Consider the following 24,012-nt stretch of genomic DNA (forward strand, 5'->3'; position numbering starts at 1 on the left):
TTAATGTTTTTTTTCTCTTAGACATTAACATGACTAAGGAGCGTCGAGGATCAGCAGTACCCATTAATAACCTTCAATACTGTTCTGTAATACATTTAGTAGCTTACATACTCTGTCAGTCATAAACAAAACAATTAGGGAGTTTAGAAAATCCATTACAACTACTGAAGACAACTAGTCAGCCACAAGTAACAGAGACTTTGCTGAAAGAAACATGTTTTTTAAAACAACATTTTAAAAAAATATCAATGTATCTATGATTAAAGGTTCTATTCTAGTTTTTTGCTGACTCTTCCACTGATATCAGAAGGAATACTGAGCAGAGAACCAGGATGTAATATGGTCTTAGCCTTATGCTCAGATGAGCTGTTAAAAGGCCAGTTTCTGGAATCAGGAAGAAACAGCTCAGGGAACCACCTAATGAGCCTTTACACTCTTCTATGTTAGGGATTATGAGTTCTGTTCTAAAAATACCCCAGTTCCTTCTGTGGCACAAAGAAATGCTATACTCACACAATAAGAAACTGGCTCTTGTCCCTGTGAGTCTCCACCTGACTGACTAGAGAAAGGGATCTTCAAAAGAGAACGGGTTTCAATTCAGCATTTTATAGAAATTAGTTGGCCTTCCAAAAATTACATAGGCATTAAGAACTTCCCAAATCACTAATGCTTGACTACAGGTAAAATTTTCTGAGAGAACAACCAAACTGATATCACAGTTGCGTTTTCCAGCAGATTAATCCCTTGCTACCCTCCACTGTACCATGGCTAGTTTTGTATGTACTGTGAATGTAAAATTCTAGTGACTCACACCCTTGCAGGCATTTAAATTCCTCCTTTAAACCCAGGAGTAACAATGAATTCCCATAAGTCTGTCATATTATTTCAGAATGAGGTAACTCAGAAAAACAATCATAGCACTACTACAGCATAGGCCTTAGCCAGCATAGCTGGCTGGCTCTGAAATACAATTCCATGAAACATAAATTTTTCAAGGTACACAATATGTTGTTTGTAAATAAATGTTGGTAGCAGATTAGCAAGTTTCTCCAATTCCACTTAAATTCAGCCAGATGTGGATAACATGTTCATAATGAGGAGGATACATATCCATTATCTTTATAATTTGATACAGAGTGCGCAAGTACAATGGGAAAAATCAGATCAGAAACAGTGCACATAATTCAATTGGACCTTAAGTAAAAGACTGAAACAGAAGACAAGAAGAAATAGAAAACATTGAATGGTTTGCTGGTAGATTGGAGATGGGTTCATGACTTTGTATTTCATTCCTTTCCCACACAAAGAGCACTGAAGAAGAAATGGACAAACTGAGTTGGCAATCACAGATGTGTAGCCAATGTTGAGAAATAATAAAAAGTATTATTTGGGTTCATCTGGGGTTTGAAATCATGCTCATATAAAAGCTAAAACCACATAAAGGAAATATGGTTCGACATATAAAGGAAACTGCCAAACAAGAGATTATTTATTAAGAGGATTTTTGGAAATGTATTTATTAAGAAAAACTTGGGAGGTTTCAGCTGTGAAACATAGTTTAAAATCTTTCTACTCACATTGTAAATACTTACGGAATAGGTAGTTATTAAGCCAAATGCTTAGCAGAGCATACGCAACTATGGATAAAAAGGCATCAGAAAAATTAACTTATTCGAGTAGTATTGTTCAGGTGAGATTTCTTACTTTTCAAATAACATTAAATATAAAAAACCCTCCATTCTTTATTACAGAAGCATACTGTTTAGGACTGGCTTCCTAAAATATACATTAATCAGCTCATGTGACTAGCTGAACTGCATAGTATGATTAGTTTTATTCACCAATCATTGTCTGTGAATGGTAGAAATGTGTAGAAATGAACAGAGTATTCATGTGTATATTTTGAAGATGGCACTGGAGCACAATGATAACTTAAGTGAATGCAAAGGTGTCTAAAATAAACTTGAGCTCTCTTCCTGAGCTGCACCAAATCATTTTCAGCATCAGTGTAGGTTTCTCTCAAGTGGTGCACTAGATGTATGTAAACAAAAGACTATTTTAACTTTGAGCTTGTAATGGATTTTGATGCCAAATTCAGATTTGGCATAATTTAACAGATATAGTTAGGTTCCCTGGAGTTGCATACACTATACAAACTGACTTTATCCTGCCACATTCAAAATTCCCTGAATTTCAGAAGTACCTGCTACTAAGATTCATTGTAGGGTAGTGGAAAAAAATTACTTCCCATTCACTAGCTTCATTCAGAATAAGGAATAAATTCATTGAAGACTAAATAATTGCAATTACAGTGGAAAGACTTGACAAGGACACAGAATTCATGCAAGTGATGTTTGACAGTTCAGCTATAGAAATAGTGCTAGCTGAAAAATAAGCTTTGCTTCCAGCTTTCAGCTTTTCAGCACAGTAACAGCCCCAGTGTTGTACAAGAGATTTGTTTTCTGCTGCTTCAGCATCAGGTGAAGAAACACAGACCTTTACCTTATCTTTTATCCTGCTGAGTTCTTTGTAAATTTTTAGCTGTACACAGTACAATGGCCCATCCTGCAATTAGATGTGTATAACTGAACCCTTCATCCTACAACCACATCTAGGTAACTGAATTCTTTTTTCTGCTTAGAGTTCTATTTAAATCAGTGAAGCTTTACATAACTGCAAGGATTGTCCAGGTGATAATTTATAGGCTTGTGTTTCAATGCAGTATCTTTATCAAGAACTTCTTGTTATAAGCAAAACCCACCTGATCTTCAATATTGTGCATCTTCTATGCATTACAACACTGCATTGGGCAATATGCCTTCTTGGCTTTATTTTATATGTGTATAATATATACACAAATAAAAAGTATCACCTGCAAATAATATTTGGAATGTGAAAGACACAAAATGTAAACATTTTATTTGGCAGTTGTTTCAAACAGGTGAATAAATAAATGGAAAAGTACATCTTAATATTCTTTATAGCAACAGATGCAGTTGCACATGTATTTACATATTGTGGATGCAAAGAACAGTTAATTTCTTTTTGTTAAAAAATGCAACTTCCAACACCACTAGACTTGACAATTAAAGATGAAAATACTAGTAATACTTTGTTCTAGCAATCTCAACTTTTAAAGGCATTCATTTGGAAGTAAGATAAGAGAGTCATCATGCATTTAGTTCATTTTGTCCACTTACAGTAGAAAGTCTGATGTAATCTCAGAATTATGTGTCATGCGCTTAAGTCAACTATGACATGTTTATAAATCAATGTAGTTCCCTTAAAACTTGAAGCAAAGAGAAAATCTCGTTTATCGATGGAGACATGTATGAAAGATCTTGGTGCCTGTACGTTTAATTCTTGAAACTTCACAAATTTTGCCTTTTCCGCATCCCAATAATAGACTTGAGTGAAAGAATAATCACTTCCAAGAATGGCATATTGATAATTATTTATCTGAAGTGGTTGGAATACCATTGACCCTCGGGATGGCATCCTTTGTAAATCCAGAAATGCTGAACCACCCCATTTCATTACTTTAGAGTCCCCAATAAATCTTGTTAAGCAAATGTATACATCCTCTTTCACTTTGAAATGCTTCACTGCATATGCGTCTTCCATATCTTGAATATCAAACCGCTTAACAAATTCATTTGTTCCTTTGTTCCATTGATATATTACAGGTCTTTGGGAACTACTTGACAGAATTAAATGTGGTTTGCCAGATATTTCAAGATACTCCACATCAGTATCTCTGTACCAGGCGTGCAGAGACTGATGGGAATAAAATCCATTCCCATTCCACTTGTAAACTGTGGTGAAACCAGCCTTTGAACTGTCTGCAACAACAAAATACCAGTCTTCAGCAATCCTGAAAGTTTCAATGTCATTGGGTTTTCGGATTTTAAGGATTTCAATATCTTGAATTTTTATAAACTTATTAGCAAAAATATCTCTTTTATATATGTGGGAGCCTCCAAACAGCTGTGCGACAATGACATACAGCTGGCTCTCAATAACTATAGGCTTACACACAACAGTTGAAGTACCTATAAAGAGAAAAGTAAAAGACAGGGTTAGTACCTCTTCCTGGATAATTTGTTGTAATGTTATTTGTCAAGCAGTGTTCATACCTGTAATGTTGTCGTAATTCCTGAACATCACTTCCACATGGTCCCATTCAAGAAAGATGCATTTTCCGGTAAAAGGCTGAGCAATAACCACGTGTTCATCATTCATATATGAGAAAGTATCTACTGACAGAGATTGGTATGGCAGGGACTGATAAACTTCAAATTCTGCAAAAGTGCACACAACAGATGATAATTACAGAGATACTTTACATACTGTACTGAAAAAAAGTCTGCTTAGCAGATACCAATTTATTACAAATTACAGTATTTCATCACTAGTCTAATTTTTCTATTGATAAAGGAACACTACAATTTGGTTTTCAATCTTTCTCAATAAAAAGAGGTAGTGTTTTATGTCCCAGTTTTCCAAATCCTTATGTAACATATTGAAGTTTGAGTAGATACTGCAATATGGGACACTGCTCCTAAATGATTCCCATGTCAGACTTAGACCAGCAAAGAGTTCAATATTGATTTTAGTAGAAATTCCATCCAGAATGCAGCCTTCCTGCAAAAAGGGGCTCTAGAATGAAAAACTATAATTTAACAAGATTAAATAATTTGAGGCACATTACCTGTAATAATGCAATCAAACTCTTCCGGAGAGAGGCTATTGATTTTGCGCTTCTTATATTCTGGTGGGCTTTCACAGTAAATGTCTTCAACAGTTGCATTGGTGCTGCCCAGCCACTCCACTAACCACTTCAGTTTGCAGTCACAATTAAATGCATTGCCTCTAAGATCTCTACAACAAATAAATCATGCATTGAAAATGAGTAGTCAGCTAATGTGTTTCTCCTAGAGAACAACAAAACAGGCTTTTGTTAAATATGTGCCCTCTTGCTTATTCTCACTTGAGGCCTTCCTGGCTTAATTTGTCCTGACCCATAGCTAAACCTGCACACCAGAACCCACACAGCTTTAATTATATTAAGGTAATCCAGGAGATCTTAACTTGGTGACAGTCAGAAATATTTATTGATTTCCCTGAGTTTACAGGTAGGCAAAAGCCTACCAAACTAGTGACCCCTGCTTCTTTTGGATTACCCTTTCTCAGTAAGAACTTTCTAGATAACAAAATAGGAATTAATGTAACCTGATGGTCAGTCAGTCAGTCAGTATTCACTATCTCCTTTAGATACATTCATTTGGGGCTTCAGGAGACACAAGCAAAGGAGTTCTGTTCAAGTCTTTTACAGCTGTCTTCAGACAGATTTCCGATCGTATGTACAGGAACAGGCAAGCGCCAGGACCAGACTGTGTGACCACCTGGCCACCATCAGTCGTGCCAAGTAATGCTCCCAAATACACTGGCCACGTCCACATCTTACTACTGCAGCTCTGCACTAGGAATTCAGCCCACCTTGTTCATACAGGCAGCAGGCCAAGGATTTCTCAGTTTATTATCCCAGATCAGATGAAATGGGATTTGGTATATTCTAAACAGGATCTATTTCACTAAAGCAACTATAAGATTTATCTGTTTATCTATATTTTGTGGTTTTACTAGTATTATACACATATATTTAAACAAATTGATGTTTTGATTTGGTTTCAATTAGATTTAGTATGGGATACTTACTTAGACACATGCTTTATTGATAAAAGACAGCTTTCCCAGACATTGCTTACACATTAAAATGTTACTCCATTAAATATCTTCCACCTCCCCCACATGCCTTGCTCTCTCATGCATCCCTAAGGATCCTCCCTTTTTAATCACGAAATATTAATGAACATGCAGCTTTATTACATAAATACTAACAATATTACTTATCTTCATAACTGGTGGAATGTTCAAAACTATCACAAATTCTCAACAACAATAGACAAAAACTGCAAGCCTACCCATACTGTGTAGTCTCTACCCAGTAATAAGATCCATTACCAGCTACTGGTTTGAATGGTTACTCAGAAAGTCCTCTAAAATAATCTCTTTATACTTCTAGTATAACTCATAGATTAATTAATTGCGTTCTTACACATTTGTTAAAGAATCCAAGCCTTTGAATATGTCTCTAGGAAGTGACTGGAGATTATTATTTGCAAGACTCCTGTAAAAGAAAACACTGCAGTATTAGTGCTAGTTCATGAAACTGCACATTTTTGCAAGTTGTGGTATACTGTGTGGGGTTTTTTCTTATGACAAAGAACACTGGTATTCTCCAGCACTTAGTTCTAAAAGATTGCTTTTAAGAATAGCTCACTTACTTTGTGACTTTTCCTTCCACTAAAATGCCATGCCTCTTTCTACTTTCTCACTCTTCAGCAGCCTTACAGCATTTACAATACTTCACTTAGCAGGGTAAAAAGTGCTATCACCTTTGGTGTTTTGCCAACACCATTTAACATTTTAAAACAGTCATGATTGGATCTACTGATGTTTTCCTAATGAGATCCCAATACATGGTGTTCATATCACTGCAATTTCCCCACTTTCTTGTACCTCTTCTGGAAGGAAAATCTTACTACTATGGGCTGGTGGGCTTAGGCTTAGCTCATAGTTTTTGAAAATATGCAGTAATAGGCTATAAATTGCTGATTGGCATGTGTTGCTTTCCTGGAATGTGCATGTGTGTGTGTAAGTTGTATTAGACCAGCAAAAAAAATGTTATTAATTCCCAGTTTTTAATGTTGGGAAAACTTGTTTAAATTCAGTGAGTATCCTAGCTAGTAAAAGTGATGAGGAAATGTGAGCAGGCTTTGAACAAACAGTATATTACAGTCAGACTGTGTCTGTGAGTCCACCAAAGGTCTCAGATGTCACGGGGGGCATGACAGAAAAAGAATAATGTTGTAAGGTATAGTTTATGCCTCTTCCAATTAACAGAATTATTTATTTCTTATGAGAAGAAGCAAAAATGGAAAGAAATCATTCTAGATTAAGATCTCAGTTAGAATCTGTAGCTAGTAAGACTTAGAACCTCTTCTGTTTTAATTTGTAAACATAAATGTTATCTATTAACCACAATTTCTCTAGCCAAACAAAGACACATAGGCACATACAAGAACAAGCCCAGATGAATTAGGTCTGCTGCCTGATTTAAAAATAAGTGTTTGTCTGATCAGGAATAGTAAATATGGGAGGCTTCCATTAGTCCATTCTGACTTCACCACTTTCAGAGTATGTCTCATTGTAACACTGTATGTGAATGTATCATGTGCTTCACTTATGTGCAATTTCATGCTGCAGAGCAATTCTTTAAAAGGTATTCACTTGGAAAAAACTGTGTGGACTTGCAAGCTGAGACAAGTTTAATGCCCTATATAGTTTTTATATATTATTATATAGCAAACGAATAGGAATGATGTTCTTGGAAGTAGGAGTGGTTCACCACTGCCATGGGAATATGACTGACAGAAAAATTTAGGCAAGGTTTATGCATTTGCCAATTTTTGAATGAAAATTATGCAATTTATATTCCACTGTTAAAAAGCATACTTATATATTAGAAAACAGTGTCTTGACTAGATGGTGCTGTATGTGGTATTTGGTTTATAATAACAGAGTAAAGGTTGACTCAAACATGCCGTTAAACTTAGGGTGACAGTTCTGAAAGAAATGCAATCAAAATTATGTATTGTGCATAGAAATTATTGTCCAATGCCACCTGTAAGATTTTGACATTAAATTAGTAAATTAGTAAAAAGATGCAATCTTTTTAAATTTTTTCTGTTCTTAAATGTACTCTGACCAGAAAATAAATCCTGTTGCACAATAATAAATACTAGATGGCTCTCTTTTACAATAAGGAGACACTGTAATTATTGAAGTTAATCGCATTATAAAAGTACAAATGTTTGGATAGCTTACTGCATTCCACAATTTATGTTGTGAAAAGGAAGCAATAGAATAAATAGAACAAAGTTCATCTTATCTAACTTCATAGAACTTATTTGCATGCTCATTTACTATGATTCTTTTTAATATATTTTATGTACACAAGTACTCTCTTGTTTCTTAAATGAAAAGTGCCTCAGGGTGCCAAATGATCATTATTAATGTGTATGTGCAATTTTTCCCAAAAGATGGCAAGTGGTTCTGCAAGCAGATTAAACTAGTGGTGCCTCTGCAGTTATCTTCCACAAATTTCTCATTGTCTTTGTGAATAGTGCTCCATGGACAAGAGCAGCATGATGCACAAATCTATGCCCCAAAAATGTGCATGCAAATGGCAGTTGCTGCTCAAATGTGCTTCTGTCTTTTGCATATGTTTTCTCTTGTGAAACTCCTGACATCCCCAGAAACCAATGTAACAGGCAAGACAAGATATTAGTCTTGGACTAAATGCTCTGTGGAGAAGAAACTGTGCCTTCCTCTGTTTTAGAAAAGCAATTTGTTCACTAGGAGCAGCAGCTACTAAATAAATAAATGACTATAATAAATAATGTACTGGACCCATTTGTGAATATAAAGCTACTCGTGCATAAATATTTTGAAGATAGGGTCCCAGTTACCAGCCTTATCCAGCTATCTGTGTTTTCTGACAACAGTATAATTCTGCCTGGACCTCTAATATGGATTGTTGTCGGATGTGCACAGCCTTCTTATGTACCTCTTTCCCTCTCCTCTCTCCTTCCTCTTCCTCAGACCTACAGTCATTCCGTAAGTAACTTTATCTACACAAGTAGCCACAGTAGGCCTGGTTTCAGCCAGCTGTAAATCTTGTCCTGACCAAAAGGGAAAGTAAAAGTGTTTTATGGTACATTTACTAGGTGGTGAAGATGTGGTGAATTGCAATTTGACAATTATAGTTATGCAGTAACTGTTTAAAATGGAACCTTTGCTTTCTCTCCTCTGTCAAAATATATGAAAGAAAAAGTTAAATGACCCTGTTTCAAAACCCTCTTGGAGATTATCATGTTAAGGCCAAAAGGTCAGAATCCACTCCCTTGCCTATGACATGCACCCCATGACATGCTTCAGAATGCAGATGCTCAGAACTGGGTATAAATCCATGTCAGGCACACTACAGATGCTTCCTTTTCTTCCTTTTCTTATTTTGTATTTTTTTTTGTTTTCTTGTAGTGTGTATTTTGTTTTTAAAAAATTTATTCCTCATTAAAGTACAATTATTACTAAAAGATAAACTTGCTGTAAGGTAAGAGACAAAAGCCTGTATAAAAAACTGTCTCCCTAGCTCAGAGACAAGGATGCTACTCTTGTTTGCAGTGAAATGTTGCAGGTATTTGTTGCCAGTGTGTGTCTCACCTGCTGGGCACAGTGTCAGAAATGCCCCTCCTGGTGTGGGCATGGGCAGCATTGCTCCTACTGCCACATCGGCATCCAGAGTGCCTTGGACTAATTTCCCCTCCCATCTAATGCAGCAAGGGGCTGCAGCAGGTCAGAGGGCAAGAGCTGGCCATGTTTCCAAGATAGCCAAAGGGCTGAGCAGCACACAAGGAATGGTAAGCAGATCCCAGTGTCAGTGGGTGACAGATCCTAACTGTGGGAAGCTCTTGCTCACATGCAGGAGAGGACACAGTGCTGAGTAGGGTAGGTGCAGAATGGAAGAAGTAGATCAGTAAGCCATAATAAATACATCTTATTGCAAGTGTTCTATTTAAAACTGCTTTGGGTGGGTTATTTTCAAGTTTGATTTAGTCAAATTCTTGTGGATACTATTACTGTCTGAAGTGGACACAGGCACAGACAGTGATGGCCTGTCCAAAGAATGACTGCAATATTCTCCTGGATCCATGTCAGACTACGGTACATGGGAAGAGGTGTGTGTCCATCCCTCAGCCTCCCACATTCCTAACCACAGCACCTCCTTTCCAAGTCCCAAACTGGGACTCACCTCATCAGTGCCAAGATTCCCAATTCATACTCCTCCCTGTTCCTGCATGCTCAGCTGGGAATCCCCTGTGCCCCAAGCAGAGAAAGTCAGGGAACTACTGCCTAACATGTACTTCTTTGCCTTCTACACATACCACAGTTTGGAAGTCTTTGATGGAAACACAAAGATTAACATTCTAATTAAATTACTATTAATACTACTTAAATAATATGAACAGTTATATATGAAAATGAGAAATTCAACAACACAGTGGTTCAGTCACTGTATTAAATACACCGAGTAATATATTCAATCACTTTACTTACAGGTGAATTAAAGATTTCAGTCCTCTGAAAGTATTTCTTGAAATTGACTTAATGCTGTTGTTCTCTATGAACCTGTAATGGGTCGTAAAGTGATTCTGGTCAAAGCAATGCCTGGAACTTGGAAGCCCAACCCCTCTACTCAATAATGCCAGGAAATATACTTTTGTCCACTCACAAATATTCCAGATGAGGAAGGCCCATGAAAGCATCATCACTAATAACATCAAAAGTGTTGGACGTAAACAACCTGCATAAAGAAATGCAAAACAAAAGACCATTAGGTTATTAGCAGCTTTAGAAAATGGTTCAGCAAGCCATGGTAGGCCAAATTTCCACTGCTTGGTTTCATGTTTTTTCTGTGCAAGCACTGTAAGACCGTAAGGCTGATATATAGCACCATAGTGTGGTGCAAAGGGAAGGATCCAACCATTGTCTACTGGGGCCATCTGATAAAATTCCTTTGACTTCTGTGGGATGTAAACGTGGGTTTATCATGGCAGTGAAACAATGGGATTGTACAACTGCCTCTGGAGATATATTAGGACGACAATGAAATGTTCAAGTACTACAGAGGTTTAAATTGTCTTGGTTTAAATTGCTGGTTAGCCAGACATCAGGTTGAATTTGCAACACTGACACGAAGGAAAATCCTTTAACTTTTAAGTTAAACTTGTGAGTGTATTTAACCTGAGGGTACTGAGAAGTTACTGAGGAAAAAAAAGGAAAAATCTCTTAATTCAGTCAGTGTTTAAGTCAGAATTATTTTTAAGACCTCATTATACCTCTTGGAGATACTCTTAGTGTATGCATCTAACAGTAAAAGTACCAACAACACTTTCATTTTATGTAATTTTGTAAGCATTAAAAATGGACTAGCATTGATTTTTCCAGCTTTATTTATGCTTATCAGCCGTGTTTGCATTTGTCCATTATAATCTAGCCCTGGACCGCCACACTTTTACTGTGGTGAGACATCATCAAGTACGATGACCTTTACCCCAGAATACTATATGCACATCTATATTTTAATCAATTGACCTGATGGATAAATAGATTCATATGATGACGTCCTTAGACATTCAGGAATGCAAGATTTCCAAGTACTAATTTAACCACTTAATGAGTTAATATCTTATTTTGAAGTTTACATTCAGAATAAATTGCAGGTAATTTATTTTCTCACTTGGCTGTTGCAGATTGTGTTTTTTCCACTTTAGGTACTTTATATATGAAGTGTATGAAAAAATACAAGCAGGAAATTCTTCCTTTTTGTCAAAATCAAGAAGTACTTCAATTTTAGAGAAAACAAGTATTTTTGTAGAGTCCTTGAACCAGAAGACCAATTTATTAAATCCTGCAACTAATTTTACTTTTCTGATGTGATTTTACTGGATGATTTTTCCTTTTCTGCACTCTACTGTATAATTTAGAGAACAGAGTGGTATCTCTTTAAATAGTATTGCTATTTTAGAGATTGCCAGGCTGATAGCATAGGTCTCACACTTGGTGAGCTCACTGGCCTCCCAACTCATACCTCCCCCCAACGTCTGTATCACATGTATTTGATGGACAAAGTGGTTTTTCTCCCATTCTGTCCTCAAACACCATACTTGCTTTTTCTGGAGATAGAGGCTGAAGGTACTGCACTGTATCTAGGGACTGTATCACTTGGCAGGAACAGCACAGTGCTAGCAGGTGCAAATCCTGATGCCATGATTACCTCCCTTCTTTCTACGGGCTTTCTTGTCATCGGTTTATAAGGGCACCCTCAGCACGTTGCTAATATACAGAGATAAAAGTGCTGAAGATGAGAGCCTGGAGGTTTTCTCTACATTTAGGGAACACTCCTGCTGGCACTTCACCGTAGCTGTGTAGGTTCTTTGTATTTTTGTTGTCACATGAAGAGCACAGAGCATACCATCCATACTACACAAGAAGAAAAGCTCTCCTGGACTGGGAGTAACGAGTAGTGTTTAGCTCAAGACTATGACTTTTCCAGAGACCATTGGTGCTACTACATTAAAAATAGTAGTAATTAATAATAGTGGCAGAAATATTCCATATTTGGAAATCTGCGACTGATGTATTGGAGATACCCAGTTACATTTGGACTTCAAAAACGTAGTGCTGGAGACTATTCCTATTTCTATATGTATTTCTATTATTATAGAAATACATATAAGCTACTAAATCTTGCTGTTGGCTAAATTAAACCTACCATAATACAGCTATAATCACGCAAAGCTAAAACTTACAGTAATGCTTAATTAACGTAAGTTTTCCATAGTCTTATTTCCCTTACTATCTTCTTCCAAATAGGAAAATTTTTCTTTCCCATTTACAAATTGGAGTGTTGTCCCCACAGATACAATCCTGCTCCTATGGTCTGTGTTTCAGGAGTCATTTGCCTTAGATTAGCAGCCTGACATTCCAAGGATGGCAAGCAGCTCAACTACCATGTTAAAAATACATCTGGAAAAGAGATCACTCATTAAAGCCCATAGTGGAACAAACCCTGCTTTTCTGGGGTCATAGATTTTGTTGCAGCATTGATGAACAGCAGTGTAGAACATGCATTTCTTTGTACAGTAGAAATGGAAATTATTATCATTACCAAAATGCCATAAGATGTTGCCCAAGCCCACTGTGCCAGGCACTATAATAACTCAAAATAAGATGACTGTGTCTGTCCTACTCCACCATGCCAAATTCTGCCTGCTTTGCAGTGGGATTGCTAAGTGTAGGTGGTGTATCGTAGCCAAGAGAGATGATGTCCTACTCACTCTCTTCAGATACAAGCTCTACCAATGCTGCTGCTTTTTCTATTTTCCTCTCCTTTGAAAGGCCCATTGCAGAAATTATGTGAAATGTGTCCCTTTTGTGATCTATGACCACCTGGGAAAAGCTTCTCTGGAATAAAGCACCATGGAAAAGCATTTAGGTTTCCATAGTAACTGCATTTACCTATTTACCCTGTATCCAAAATTGTACAGTATGTCTGCACCTCCTTATCAGCTCCACTTGAGGTAGCAGAGTACAGCCAGGGTCAGGGCTTCAGCTGTCGGTACGCCACCAGTTTAATTTAACAGCCAGAGAGCTCCGGTACATCAACATTACACCTCTGACCACATCCAGAGTGCAGGGAAGTCGGTTTGGGACAGACATCCGATTTTGGTTTTGATCACACTGGGGAGTCTGCCTTGCCGGATTTCTGAGACAAATCTGGGTGTGTGTCAGGCTGGCAGCACATCCACTATAAACAGTTCAGGTTACACCCCCTCTACCTCTGTATAGCTCACAATTATATAATCGTATGCCCACATTTCTAGGAAAGCCTGTGAGCCTGTAAAAATCCTGTGTTGAAATGCAGCTAACAGTTAAACATCCCAAAATATTCTCTTTCCATGTATACCTCTTAACAGTATTTGATTTTGAAATAACAACTTCAGTTTCTTTAATTGGAAAAAAATCGTCATTACTTTTAATAACATAAAATAAAAAACAGGGTCAATTCCAGGTGCTATGAAGGCAAAACTCCCACTGAAGTGACTAAACTTCCACAGAAGTCAATGGCAATTTTACATGGAAAAGGACTTCAGGACCTGTCCCACTGCAGTGATGGGCCTGATCTGAAAGGTTCTGAACTCACAGGCCATGGGAGTTGCAAATGGGCAGCTTTATACTGGGATCAGGTCCCAGGAATGCAGAAAATAAACAAGAATAGTTGTTGCAATACTCAAGTCCTTACTGTAATGTTAATTAAAGCACAATGAAGATAACATACATTCTGTCACCAAAAGCTTCAGCATGTAAGCATTCAAAGTAGCACTGACAACAGACAGCCTTGCAAAATACAAAGTAAAAATTAAACATGCACTATCTTTCAAATTGCTAAAAAGTCTTGTATTTTATGATCTAATAAATCTTCTGCTGCTGTTTCTTATAAAATTAATACTAAGACCCTTTCTGAAATATTTATGAATACATATACATTTCATAACAAAACTGTATCATATAAATATTTCTCACAGAAGCTGCAGAGATGGTGTGAGCAAAAAACTCCCTTCTGGGATTTTAGTAAAAGCAGATCTCACAAAGGATCTGTAAAGAAGAAAAAAACAACCATACATTAATGTAGCCTCATATATCTATGGTTATAATACTGATCTGGTCATCACAGAGAAATTTATTTATATAAGTAAAAAAAAATACCTCCCCCCCCGAATATAATGTGACAGGTTTCATGTACTATACAAGAAGGTATAAAATGAGATGTGTGCACATACACAGACACACAGACAGACAGACAGATGAAAGAGATATAAAAATCAGGATTCAATAATGCAGCACAATTCTAACACACTAGCTGATGATTCTGAATGCTGGAGGTACTCCCTGCAGCAAGCATCCTTCTGTATGCACTGAAAACACCACACATCCTAGTTCATTTTAAATCATAAATTAAATAACCAAATGCTTACAGCCCTTACAGTGAGATAACATCAGGCGGAACGCTGCGAGGAATAGATCTGGCATTTTCACATAAAGCATTATCTTTGGTACAAGTACACCAGGCAGGACATTTTGGCTTCACTGGTTTCTTCCCTTCAGTCAGCAAAAGCACAGATAAAAGGCATAAGAAATAAGCAATTCTTCTAAAGGGTCTGCTGGCATTTCCCATTCTTTTGATCCGCTCTCGTTCCAGCCAGTTGAAAGAATATCCCAAAACATGAACAGGGTTCTTTATTCAGCCATTGGATGTCTTTCTATAAGTCCAGGTCAATATTTGTCTCTGCTTTCCCAACCCTTTTCTTTCTCTTTCACTCTGTTTTTGTAGATAGAAACCTGCAGCTGATCTGTATGTTTCCACTCACTCAGGCAACGTACTGCTCAGAGAAGAGACCTGCGAGGTGCTGTAAGATGGGGAAAATCCAACCGGCTGAAGGGAAAAAAAAAAAAAAAAAAAAAGAAAAAAAAAAAGACTTGCATCACCACAAAAACACTGAGCACAACACAGCATTAGATTGCAAAGTGATGTAACTGAGAAATACACTGCTTTCTGTTTTCACAGGGAGGCCCTTTCCCTGTTTCCAAAAATAGTACAGCATTATGTTTTGCTGGTGGGTGGGTGAGTGGGTGTGGGGTGGAGTGTATGTGTGTGGGGGGAGAAATCAGTCATCTCTTACTGGATCCCTACAACCTCATGAACCTTTCAGAATTATGCTCCGCATATTGCAAGCAGCAGAACTAATGGCAGTATCCACAGCAAAATGAAATAGAATGAAACCATCAAAAGCATTGCTGCAAAAACTGTTAGATTAATTTTTATCCTCGGCCTTTATTGCACATATTTGTACCACTGAAAAACAAGCTGCCACACATGGAAAATATTACAATGTATGAGAGAATGCCTTTGACTGTCATTCCTAAACAAAATATTTTCTCATGCAAAATAGACCCCAAGGACAGCTTTTTTTTTTTTTCCTTTTTTTTTTTTCCTTTTTTTTCCTTTTTTTTCAGAAAAAGAACACTTCTCATTTGTTGCATGTTTTCTGAGCTGGTTAAATAAAGGCATAGGGGGATAAGGCACAGTTCTATATGGACAACATTAATTTAAAGTTCAAGTTAAAAAATGTATTTTCTTGGAACTGGTTTGATCATTTTAGATGGAAAAAAAGCAAATTGTCATTTAAATACCAGCTGTGTTAAAGATATAGTTAAGAATGGACCTTCTTTGAAAAGTGACAGGATAGGGACAGATCTTGGTGGTAATAATGAACCTTTACAATCCTGCCTGGAGGCTGCAATCAAAATGAGTGCTAGGTGTGGTTTGAGTGCTCTGTAAGATACAGTCCTCAGCCTGAAGACTTTACAGTAAACTACATTAAATATTGTATAGGGAACTTAAGCAGCACCTAAGCATTACTACATTAAGAATGGTAAGACAAAACTAACAAATGCCAAATGGCTGGGAAGCCATATGGGATGATTTTTTTGTTCAATATAGTATTGCTATTAGAAGAGTTTGGCAAACTTTAAGAGGTCTTAACACTTCTCCATTGGACTGTTTACATTAGACAGCTCACAAACACTACTTGGGTCAACCCAGTGGTACAGACATTTAATACAGTCAGGCTCACTATTGGCTCCATCACATGGATGTTGTCTCCTCACCAGGTGACAACCTGATCTCCTGATAAGATCTCTTTTGACTCCTGGTTACCCTTCCTTTGATTTCACCTGATGGCCACCTGGCTCTGGCCCATTGCTTCTGCTCTACAAGCCATGAAATCACAAGATCAATATCAGGCCATGTCTATCTTCCTCAGGAACAATCCCAGCAAGGCCTTAGTGCATATCCAGATACGAGTGCCCACCAGGGATTTCACAGGCTATGGGCAGAGACTGCAAAACTGCAGGAAATTGTCTATGGATATATGGCAGGACACCAGCACTGCTGAACCCTTCACTGGCAGGTGGCATAGCCCATCTCCCTGGGATGAGGGGAGACACTCCGAGCTCACACCAGATGTTGAGACTGCACCCTCTGAGGGACTGCAGCCTCTGAGGGACTGTAGGACTCTGGGTGCAGCCAGAAATGTCCAGAAAGCTTTCAGAGGTAGATGGCCACCTTCAAAGGCCCTGCTGGGAGAGGATAGCAGTGTCTGTGCACAGGCAGGCATCTGAGCCCGTGGAAGAAAGAGCAGCTCATGCTTTCTCATCTCCCATGCTTTCTCTGCTGTATTTTTGTAAAGCTCTTTGTTAATTTAAGTGCGGGCCAATGTTTTTGCTCTTAAGAAAACCTTCCCTGTCAGCAGTCTCTCCTGAAGTACCACCAGCTAAGAGAGGCAGAAACCTGGGTTATTTCTGAGCCCTTCCATCTTCTGTAAGAAAATGGAACAGAATTACAGTAGCCAAGGTACTGAAATAATTATTAAGCAAATGTTAATGCCTTTCCATCCCCCAGTATAAGGGTAACTTCTTACTCTGGAAATGATCTAGTTGTACCTGCTGAGAAGGGAGCTGGATCTGTGGGACTTGCATAAGTAGGCTATACCATCTTCTCCCCTCCAAGATGTCCAATGGCACAGACATGGTGAGGTGAGAACAGAAAATTCTCTAAACTTTTTTTTCTGAAAGAAGCCTGTTGTTGTTTGTTTGTTTATTCCTGGCAAAGCTACCCATTGCCATGGCAATATTTTGCCACTGATGGGGAAACCCCGTGTTTCATTTCCTTTGGCTCATTCACTGAAATCCACCATCAATTACCTAGGCATTTCTCTTTAATTAATACTCCAACCACATTGTGAACCTCCTGAAAACTTCGCAGTGTAGAGTTTTCTTCAGTAACAAAAGCACATTCTGTAGCAGAGCAGTAACCTGACTCCAGTTTTGTCCATGCAGAGAACCGCCTGGAAGTTAGCTTTCTATTCCAAACCACATGCCAAAACAACCGCTTTTTCCAAAATTGCAATATTATGAATATTTATAACAGTCCCATCAAAAGAGAGGCATAATCACATTTTCCAGGGTCCTTTTTTGCCAAGGTCAGCATCTCATTTCTTGCCATGCAGCAGTTTAAAAACAAATTGGTTCATGGATTTTCGGTGGCATAGCTTCTCTCCAGCCCGGCGACACTTGGCTCACCCTTTGCCAATGCCATCGCTGTTTGTCTGGGGGCCAGCGGAGCAGGCAGTGGCCTGCTGCGCCCACGGACCAGCGCCTGCCTCTTGGTCCCTGCTTGTTTTCCCGGGTGTTTCAGGTACTGAGTAAACACAATGGGATTCAAAATTCATTTATTTTTCTTTCAGCGAGGTTCCAGCAGGGGGGATGAGGGAGTTGAGGATGCGTTCCTCGGTCTGCTTCCCATCACTTGACGTTCTAGCCGAAAACCCTGCACCTTGCCGTGCCGCGGAGGGGGCCGGCGGTCAGGCGCGTTCCGGGCTGGGCAAAGGGACGCTGGCAGGGGGACGCTGGCAGGGGGACGCCGGCTGGGGGACACTGGCTGGGGGACACTGTTCGGGGCCGGCGCGGACTCCGCGCCACCGCCTCGCCGCGGTCCCGTATCCCGGCAACGCGGCGGCCCCGGGCGGCGCCCGTCCTGAAGGGCCTCGGCCGGGCGGGGGCGAGGCAGGGCCCGAGGGAGCGCCCGGGCTGCCGCTCGCCCTCCCTCGCCCCGCGGCCCCTGCGGTGCCAGCCCTCGCTGTAGCCGAGCGGGCCCAAGCCGAGCGGCTGCAGTGTTTCCTGCACCTATGTGCCGTCATATTTCACCTCTCCGGGGTTGACCAGAGCCAACTACTCCTTAGGGACCAGTCGTTTCCCACGCCCTGGCTCTGCGTGGTAAGAAACAAATTGCTGTTCCTTCCAATGTATCCAAATTGTTTGGTAACAATTTTTTTAATGATAATCAACCATCTAGTAAAAATCTTGGTGCAAGTATATGAGTCAAAATTAAAACTACTTTTGCCTGTTGCCACTAGAGGTATTCACCACCGACCACTGCTTGTGTTCTTTGGTGAGACTTAGCACAACTTCTAGGCTTCGTTCCTAGAGCAAACATATACATTATTATTATTATTATTATTTACTAAGCATACAATTTTACAATGTGTTCTCCAATATCTGGTTAAAATATTAGTTTTTCTACAAGTAAACCTGCTTGCTAAAATATTTGAGGACAGCAAACACAAATGGTCAGAACATAGAACCAAAAATTATTTAAAAAAATATTTAATATTTTTGAGGTATTAACTCCACGCCAATGGCTATATTTGCCTATTTGCATTAGACTACCAACACATGACAAAATTTGAATAAGCTTCCTGGGGTTTCATGCTCAGTACACTTCCCTTTGCAGATCCATATCCTGTTGCAATTATCCTTAATTTCATCCCACTTTTAGAATACCGTGTTGCCTTTTCTCTGTTCAGGATGAGCTGTCTGCACATACATAATCCAAAATCCACTGATGGTGATGATGAGACTTTACTGTGCTTGGTGTTAAGCCCATAATATTACACCACACAGATGGGCAATAGTCTGAATCACACCCAGTATTCATGGGTCTCCTAAAGAAAAAAACATTGTCATTGCTATGTTACTACTGTGTTTGGAGCAGAAGGATTTTGAGATCAAAGACTCCTAAAATATTTCATGAGTCTGAGTTTTTGCTCTCTTGGCTCCACCCTTTTAAGAAATTCTGCAGCAAATGGCAAATTTAAAGCAGCTGAGAATGAGGCTTACTTTCAAGAAACAAAACTAAGTCTTGTGAATTCTAAACAGTTTTGAAAAGATTATGCTTCCTGGTGGATCTGGCACCAAGAGCCATTGCCAGGAAGAGGCCTTCTGCAGGATAGGCATAATAAAACTTGAGATGCCTTTACAACAGCTCATAGCACAGACAAGCTTGGGAATGATCACAAGACTACCCAAAACTTTTTATTTGAAGAGTTTTGCTGACTTTGTCCTATCCTGTCTATACAGGTTCGTATTATGGGTATCCTTCTTTATTACACCAGTTTCATTAAAAGCAAAACAACCAGGCCAGTTCCTGTGTCAAAAAGCCAAGGAAATGGCCAGTTCCTGTGTCAAAAAGCCAAGGAAATGGCTGCTTAACTGCTGCCAGCTTTGGAGGAAAGAATGACTTGGAGGGTGGTCTGCTTTCCCTTACATAAAGTAGCCAGTTCACAGTTCATTATGGACTTAGAAGCAATCACCTCTGAAGTGAGCTCTCATGGCCAAAACTTCATAGTGATGTACAACACCTGCTCCACTGAGCATATCCTGGTGAATGTGCAGGTGTCTCTGGAACTGCTCGCTGGTTTAAGTACACCAGAATTTTGCCAATGACAAAAAGTATGTCAGGAGACATGTACTGGTATCTGAATGATCTCTCTTTATGAAAAACAGATGCATAATGTATTTCTTTCAAAGGGAAGCCAGGGAAAATTAATCTCTTTCTAGGTTTTATTTTGTTGCAAAAAAGAACTTTCAACATCCTTATGATTCTTGATGCTTCATTTGCTTCTAAGCTCTGTTACCAAGCAAATACAATCCAGTAGCATCAACTGCTCTCCTGATACCAGCCACTTTTTTCCAGACCTACACAAATAGTTCTTGCTTTGCTTCTGTTGTCTGTTTTTCCTTGAAAATGCTAACAATGGATATTTAAAGTTGAGGAAGAAATGAAAGAGCAAACATACATGCTCAAGAGCGAACCAGAGCCCAATTTAAAGATGTATGAAGCTGTGCTACTTCATGGTTCACAGCAGGAACTGAGACCACACCTAATACAGGGGGAAGTGTAAGAAAGGAAACAATACACAAGAACACAAGGTTTCCACCAGCTGCAGAAATCTGGATTTTTTTTTCAATCTTTCAAGACAACTTGCAAGAAAATTTGTAGTTTAGTCAGGGAAGATCAACTTCTCCTATGTTGGAAATGGGAACACTTTTGAGACAGACATATGTCTCATATGCCCATCCATTTCAGTGGAACTGACATCACACTCATCACCTAGCATACATCCTACTGTAAGATTAAGTGCACTCTATATGAACCTCTCAGCGAGGAGAAGTCTTGTTCAAATATGCAAGTTACTTTTTTGCCTTTTTTTCCCCTACATAGATGGCTTGATCAGACATAAAAACCAGAATATTAGTGAGAGAATCTATGCTTAATTTGTAATTGCAAGTTTCTTCAAAACTGGCATGGTGATTTTAAGAACATATTTCTGTGCAATGCTTTCCTTAAGAGGATGGTTTCTCTCTTCCCAGCTCTTCCAAGTACTATGGATTCTGCTCTCTTCCACAGCTCACTGCTGGTGTTTCTGCTCTAATGCTATTTTCTAAACTGGATTAAATAAAATAAATTTCTGGTAAAAGAACCAGAAAACAAACAAAAAAAAACCTAAACAAGTCTAAATCCTTCAAACCTCCCTCCCCCCCCCCAAAAAAAAAAAAAAAACTAGACCAGAACAAGCAGCTGAGGACAGGAGTGGGCAGAGAGCATTGGTTTCGCTGATAGAGAAAATGTGTAGGGAGCTGCATGCTTGAGGGGCAGTTTCATGTTACAAATGCTCATATTTAAATGAACCATAGGCAGAACTGGTGACAAAGCAGTTGTCAAACCTCAGTCTCCACCGAACAGGACATATATATGAACCTCATCAAACACCCCAGTATTTAGCTACCATTGTTTAAAAGTTATCATTTAACTGGAGGACAGACTTTCAACAGGCGTATACAAACTGATACTTCATAATTATCATCTCCCCTCTGCCAGGTCCTTGCACTCTTAATTTGGTATTTATTCATAGAAGGTATCCTTCATGCCTGCATTCAAAATAGGAGGGATAGAAAATCCAGTAAGAACCCTGTAACCAAAACAAAATGTCCCAGATTTTCTAGCATGAGCAAGTGCTTTCTACAGACCCAAAACAACATACTACTGTCAGTGTAGCTAAATGCCATTTAATTGGCAGCTAGAAAAGTCTATAATACATTTCTTCATGGAAAAATGTTTGAGCTCTTCCAGTTTGCCAAGATGCTAATTAAAAACAGACGGCGTGTTACAAAATCTTTTCCTTGACCTGTGCTATCTTACATGCCCTTCTGTACTTTTTCATGGCATTGGCTCCCTGAAGAATTATTCTAATCTTTATAAACTTGTCTTTAATTATCCTTGTCATTTTGCAAACAGAAAAAAGGTAACAAAATATTATTTATTTAAATGTACATAGGAAATTTATTTGTTACATGGCAGAGACAACAAGCTTTTGAGGAGAAAGTCTTTACTTGTTAAAAACAAAAGGTTTCTATGTCCTGAATAATTTACAGTGAAAGAAATCTTAGTGCCACTGAAGTCACTGAAATACTTCAAGTAGAAGCCTTGCTGGAGTGCCACTGACATAATGAACTGCACAATAGGAAGGATGTGCCTCATCAAACACATATTATTGTTTCATCATTGCTAATCAACATGCTTTACAAAGCAGAGATTTGGATCAGAGCTGAAACATTTTAAGGGGTTGTTGGTGATAGCTCCACAAGTGTATTTTACTGATGTTTTTATTGTTCTCAACAACTCCAGAAATTTGGAAAAATACCTTATTTCAGTAAGAGTTAATCCTTTTTACCTCAAGCAAATACCAATTCTGCCTGACATCCCACCCTACATTATGGCAGGCAGGCTGCCACTGCACAAGCCCAGCACAGATTCTCCATCAAATAAAATACGGCACCAAGCTGAACTCCAAGGTCCCTTTTTCTTACGAACCACATTCACCCTGCAGAGGAGACTTTGGAGGGCTGAAAATTTCATTACATCTGTTTGCTCATATGCCAATATGGTACATATTTAGTACAGCTTTAAGAAAAGATTTGCTCTTTTGGCTGCTGGCCCTCTCCCTCTGCAGTGGGAGAACAAAACCAACACAACATCTTTATCTAAGAACTGACTGTAGTTTTAAATATAATTTTCATAGCAACAGAGAAATACATGTTTTAGTTATGACTGCTCAGAAGCGAAAGGATTTTCTCTACCTTGAAGATGGTAACATTCACACTTAGAGTTCAAAATGATTCCTAATTTCACTTTTCTAAGACAACAATCCAAATACTGTACAGCTGACTTTCTTTTTGACACCAAACACTTGTAGGCATCTGTAAGTTTCCACTGTTGCTGCCCTTGTGATTTAGGCAAAGAATCATTAAAACTGGAGGGCCTAATTCCCAGCCTCAATATAACACATTAGTAAGAAGTAATAAGCTCCTTCATGAAGCAATATAGCTCCCCAGCTAAATAATTGGCACACAGTACTGATTAAACAAAGGCACATGTGGCCTTTTTTCCCAAGATTTTTTTTAGAAGCAAATGGATGAATATATAAGAGAAAAAGACAAGGACAAAAAAAACCCCAGGAATGGGAACTCAAGAGAACAGTTAACATCACAGAAACCGAGATGTTGGCTCCTAAGCATGGAAGGGGGGACCTGAGAAGTTCCCTAAAGAATTTCTTGAAGCAAGTAATGGCTGAAAAGAGCTTGGAGCTGCAAATAGTCTCCTGCTGTTCAATTTTCTCTTCACTTAGGGAAATGAAGGCTATACATTCATTGCAAATAAAGACTGGATCAAAGATACCCAATTCCATTAACAATTTATTTTCTTAAACAGAACAATTGTAAATAATGACTTTCTAGATAACTGCTAAGGTCAGAAATAGTAATAATGCTCTACTTTATGTTTCTGACACCACTGCTTCCCCCTCAGGGAGGCAGATATCCCTTCATATACACATTATATATATACATATATATTAAGATCTCTCTCAAGAGCTATATATAGCTTCTATTCACAGGCAAGCACCACAACCACTTATTCATTCTTTTCATGCTTTACCTGCTGTTTTCAAGGCTGCCCTGATGCTAAAAATAGCTTCACATATTAGAGGAGGGTTGCTATAGATTCAGAATGGGTGATGTTCCAAAGACAGCTAAATCCCTCTTTGCCAAGGATCCATGTGGATGCAGCTGATGGGCATCTGTGACCAGGGCTGTGATGCCCTTTCATGAAGACTCTTGGGCTCCAAGGATGGGGTATTTGTGTTGTTTTAAGGCTGCACTGAACTGCAAATCAATATGAATCATGGATGTCATCGTAAGGTTAAGGCTTTGTTTTTTATACTCTAGTTTAGATCACAGTACAACAGTACCTTCAGGTATTAATAGCATATTAGCTTCTTTTTAAATGGGAGAACAATTTAATATTCT

General features: G+C 38.6%; 1 protein-coding gene across 3 annotated transcripts in view; it reads right to left on the bottom strand.

The window, feature by feature from the left end:
* Nucleotides 1-1,532: 1,532 nt before the first annotated feature.
* Nucleotides 1,533-24,012, bottom strand: part of LGI1 (leucine rich glioma inactivated 1) — a 30,389-nt gene continuing 7,909 nt past the window's right edge. Inside the window, exons 2-9 of one of the 3 annotated variants that reach the window (XM_069019678.1) lie at nucleotides 14,733-15,181; nucleotides 14,272-14,343; nucleotides 10,418-10,489; nucleotides 10,243-10,314; nucleotides 6,119-6,190; nucleotides 4,712-4,881; nucleotides 4,137-4,301; nucleotides 1,533-4,052 (exon numbers count right to left, since the gene is read on the bottom strand). In XM_069019678.1, coding sequence (XP_068875779.1) covers nucleotides 3,235-4,052; nucleotides 4,137-4,301; nucleotides 4,712-4,881; nucleotides 6,119-6,190; nucleotides 10,243-10,314; nucleotides 10,418-10,489; nucleotides 14,272-14,343; nucleotides 14,733-14,923 — 1,632 coding nt within the window. In that variant the 5' untranslated portion in view covers nucleotides 14,924-15,181 and the 3' untranslated portion in view covers nucleotides 1,533-3,234. The remainder of the gene's footprint in view (nucleotides 4,053-4,136; nucleotides 4,302-4,711; nucleotides 4,882-6,118; nucleotides 6,191-10,242; nucleotides 10,315-10,417; nucleotides 10,490-14,271; nucleotides 14,344-14,732; nucleotides 15,182-24,012) is intronic. The other 2 variants (XM_069019679.1, XM_069019680.1) reach the window with 2 other exon arrangements.

This window comes from Aphelocoma coerulescens, chromosome 6 (assembly GCF_041296385.1).
Source record: "Aphelocoma coerulescens isolate FSJ_1873_10779 chromosome 6, UR_Acoe_1.0, whole genome shotgun sequence".
In the NCBI taxonomy this organism is placed as follows: Eukaryota; Metazoa; Chordata; class Aves; order Passeriformes; family Corvidae; genus Aphelocoma; species Aphelocoma coerulescens.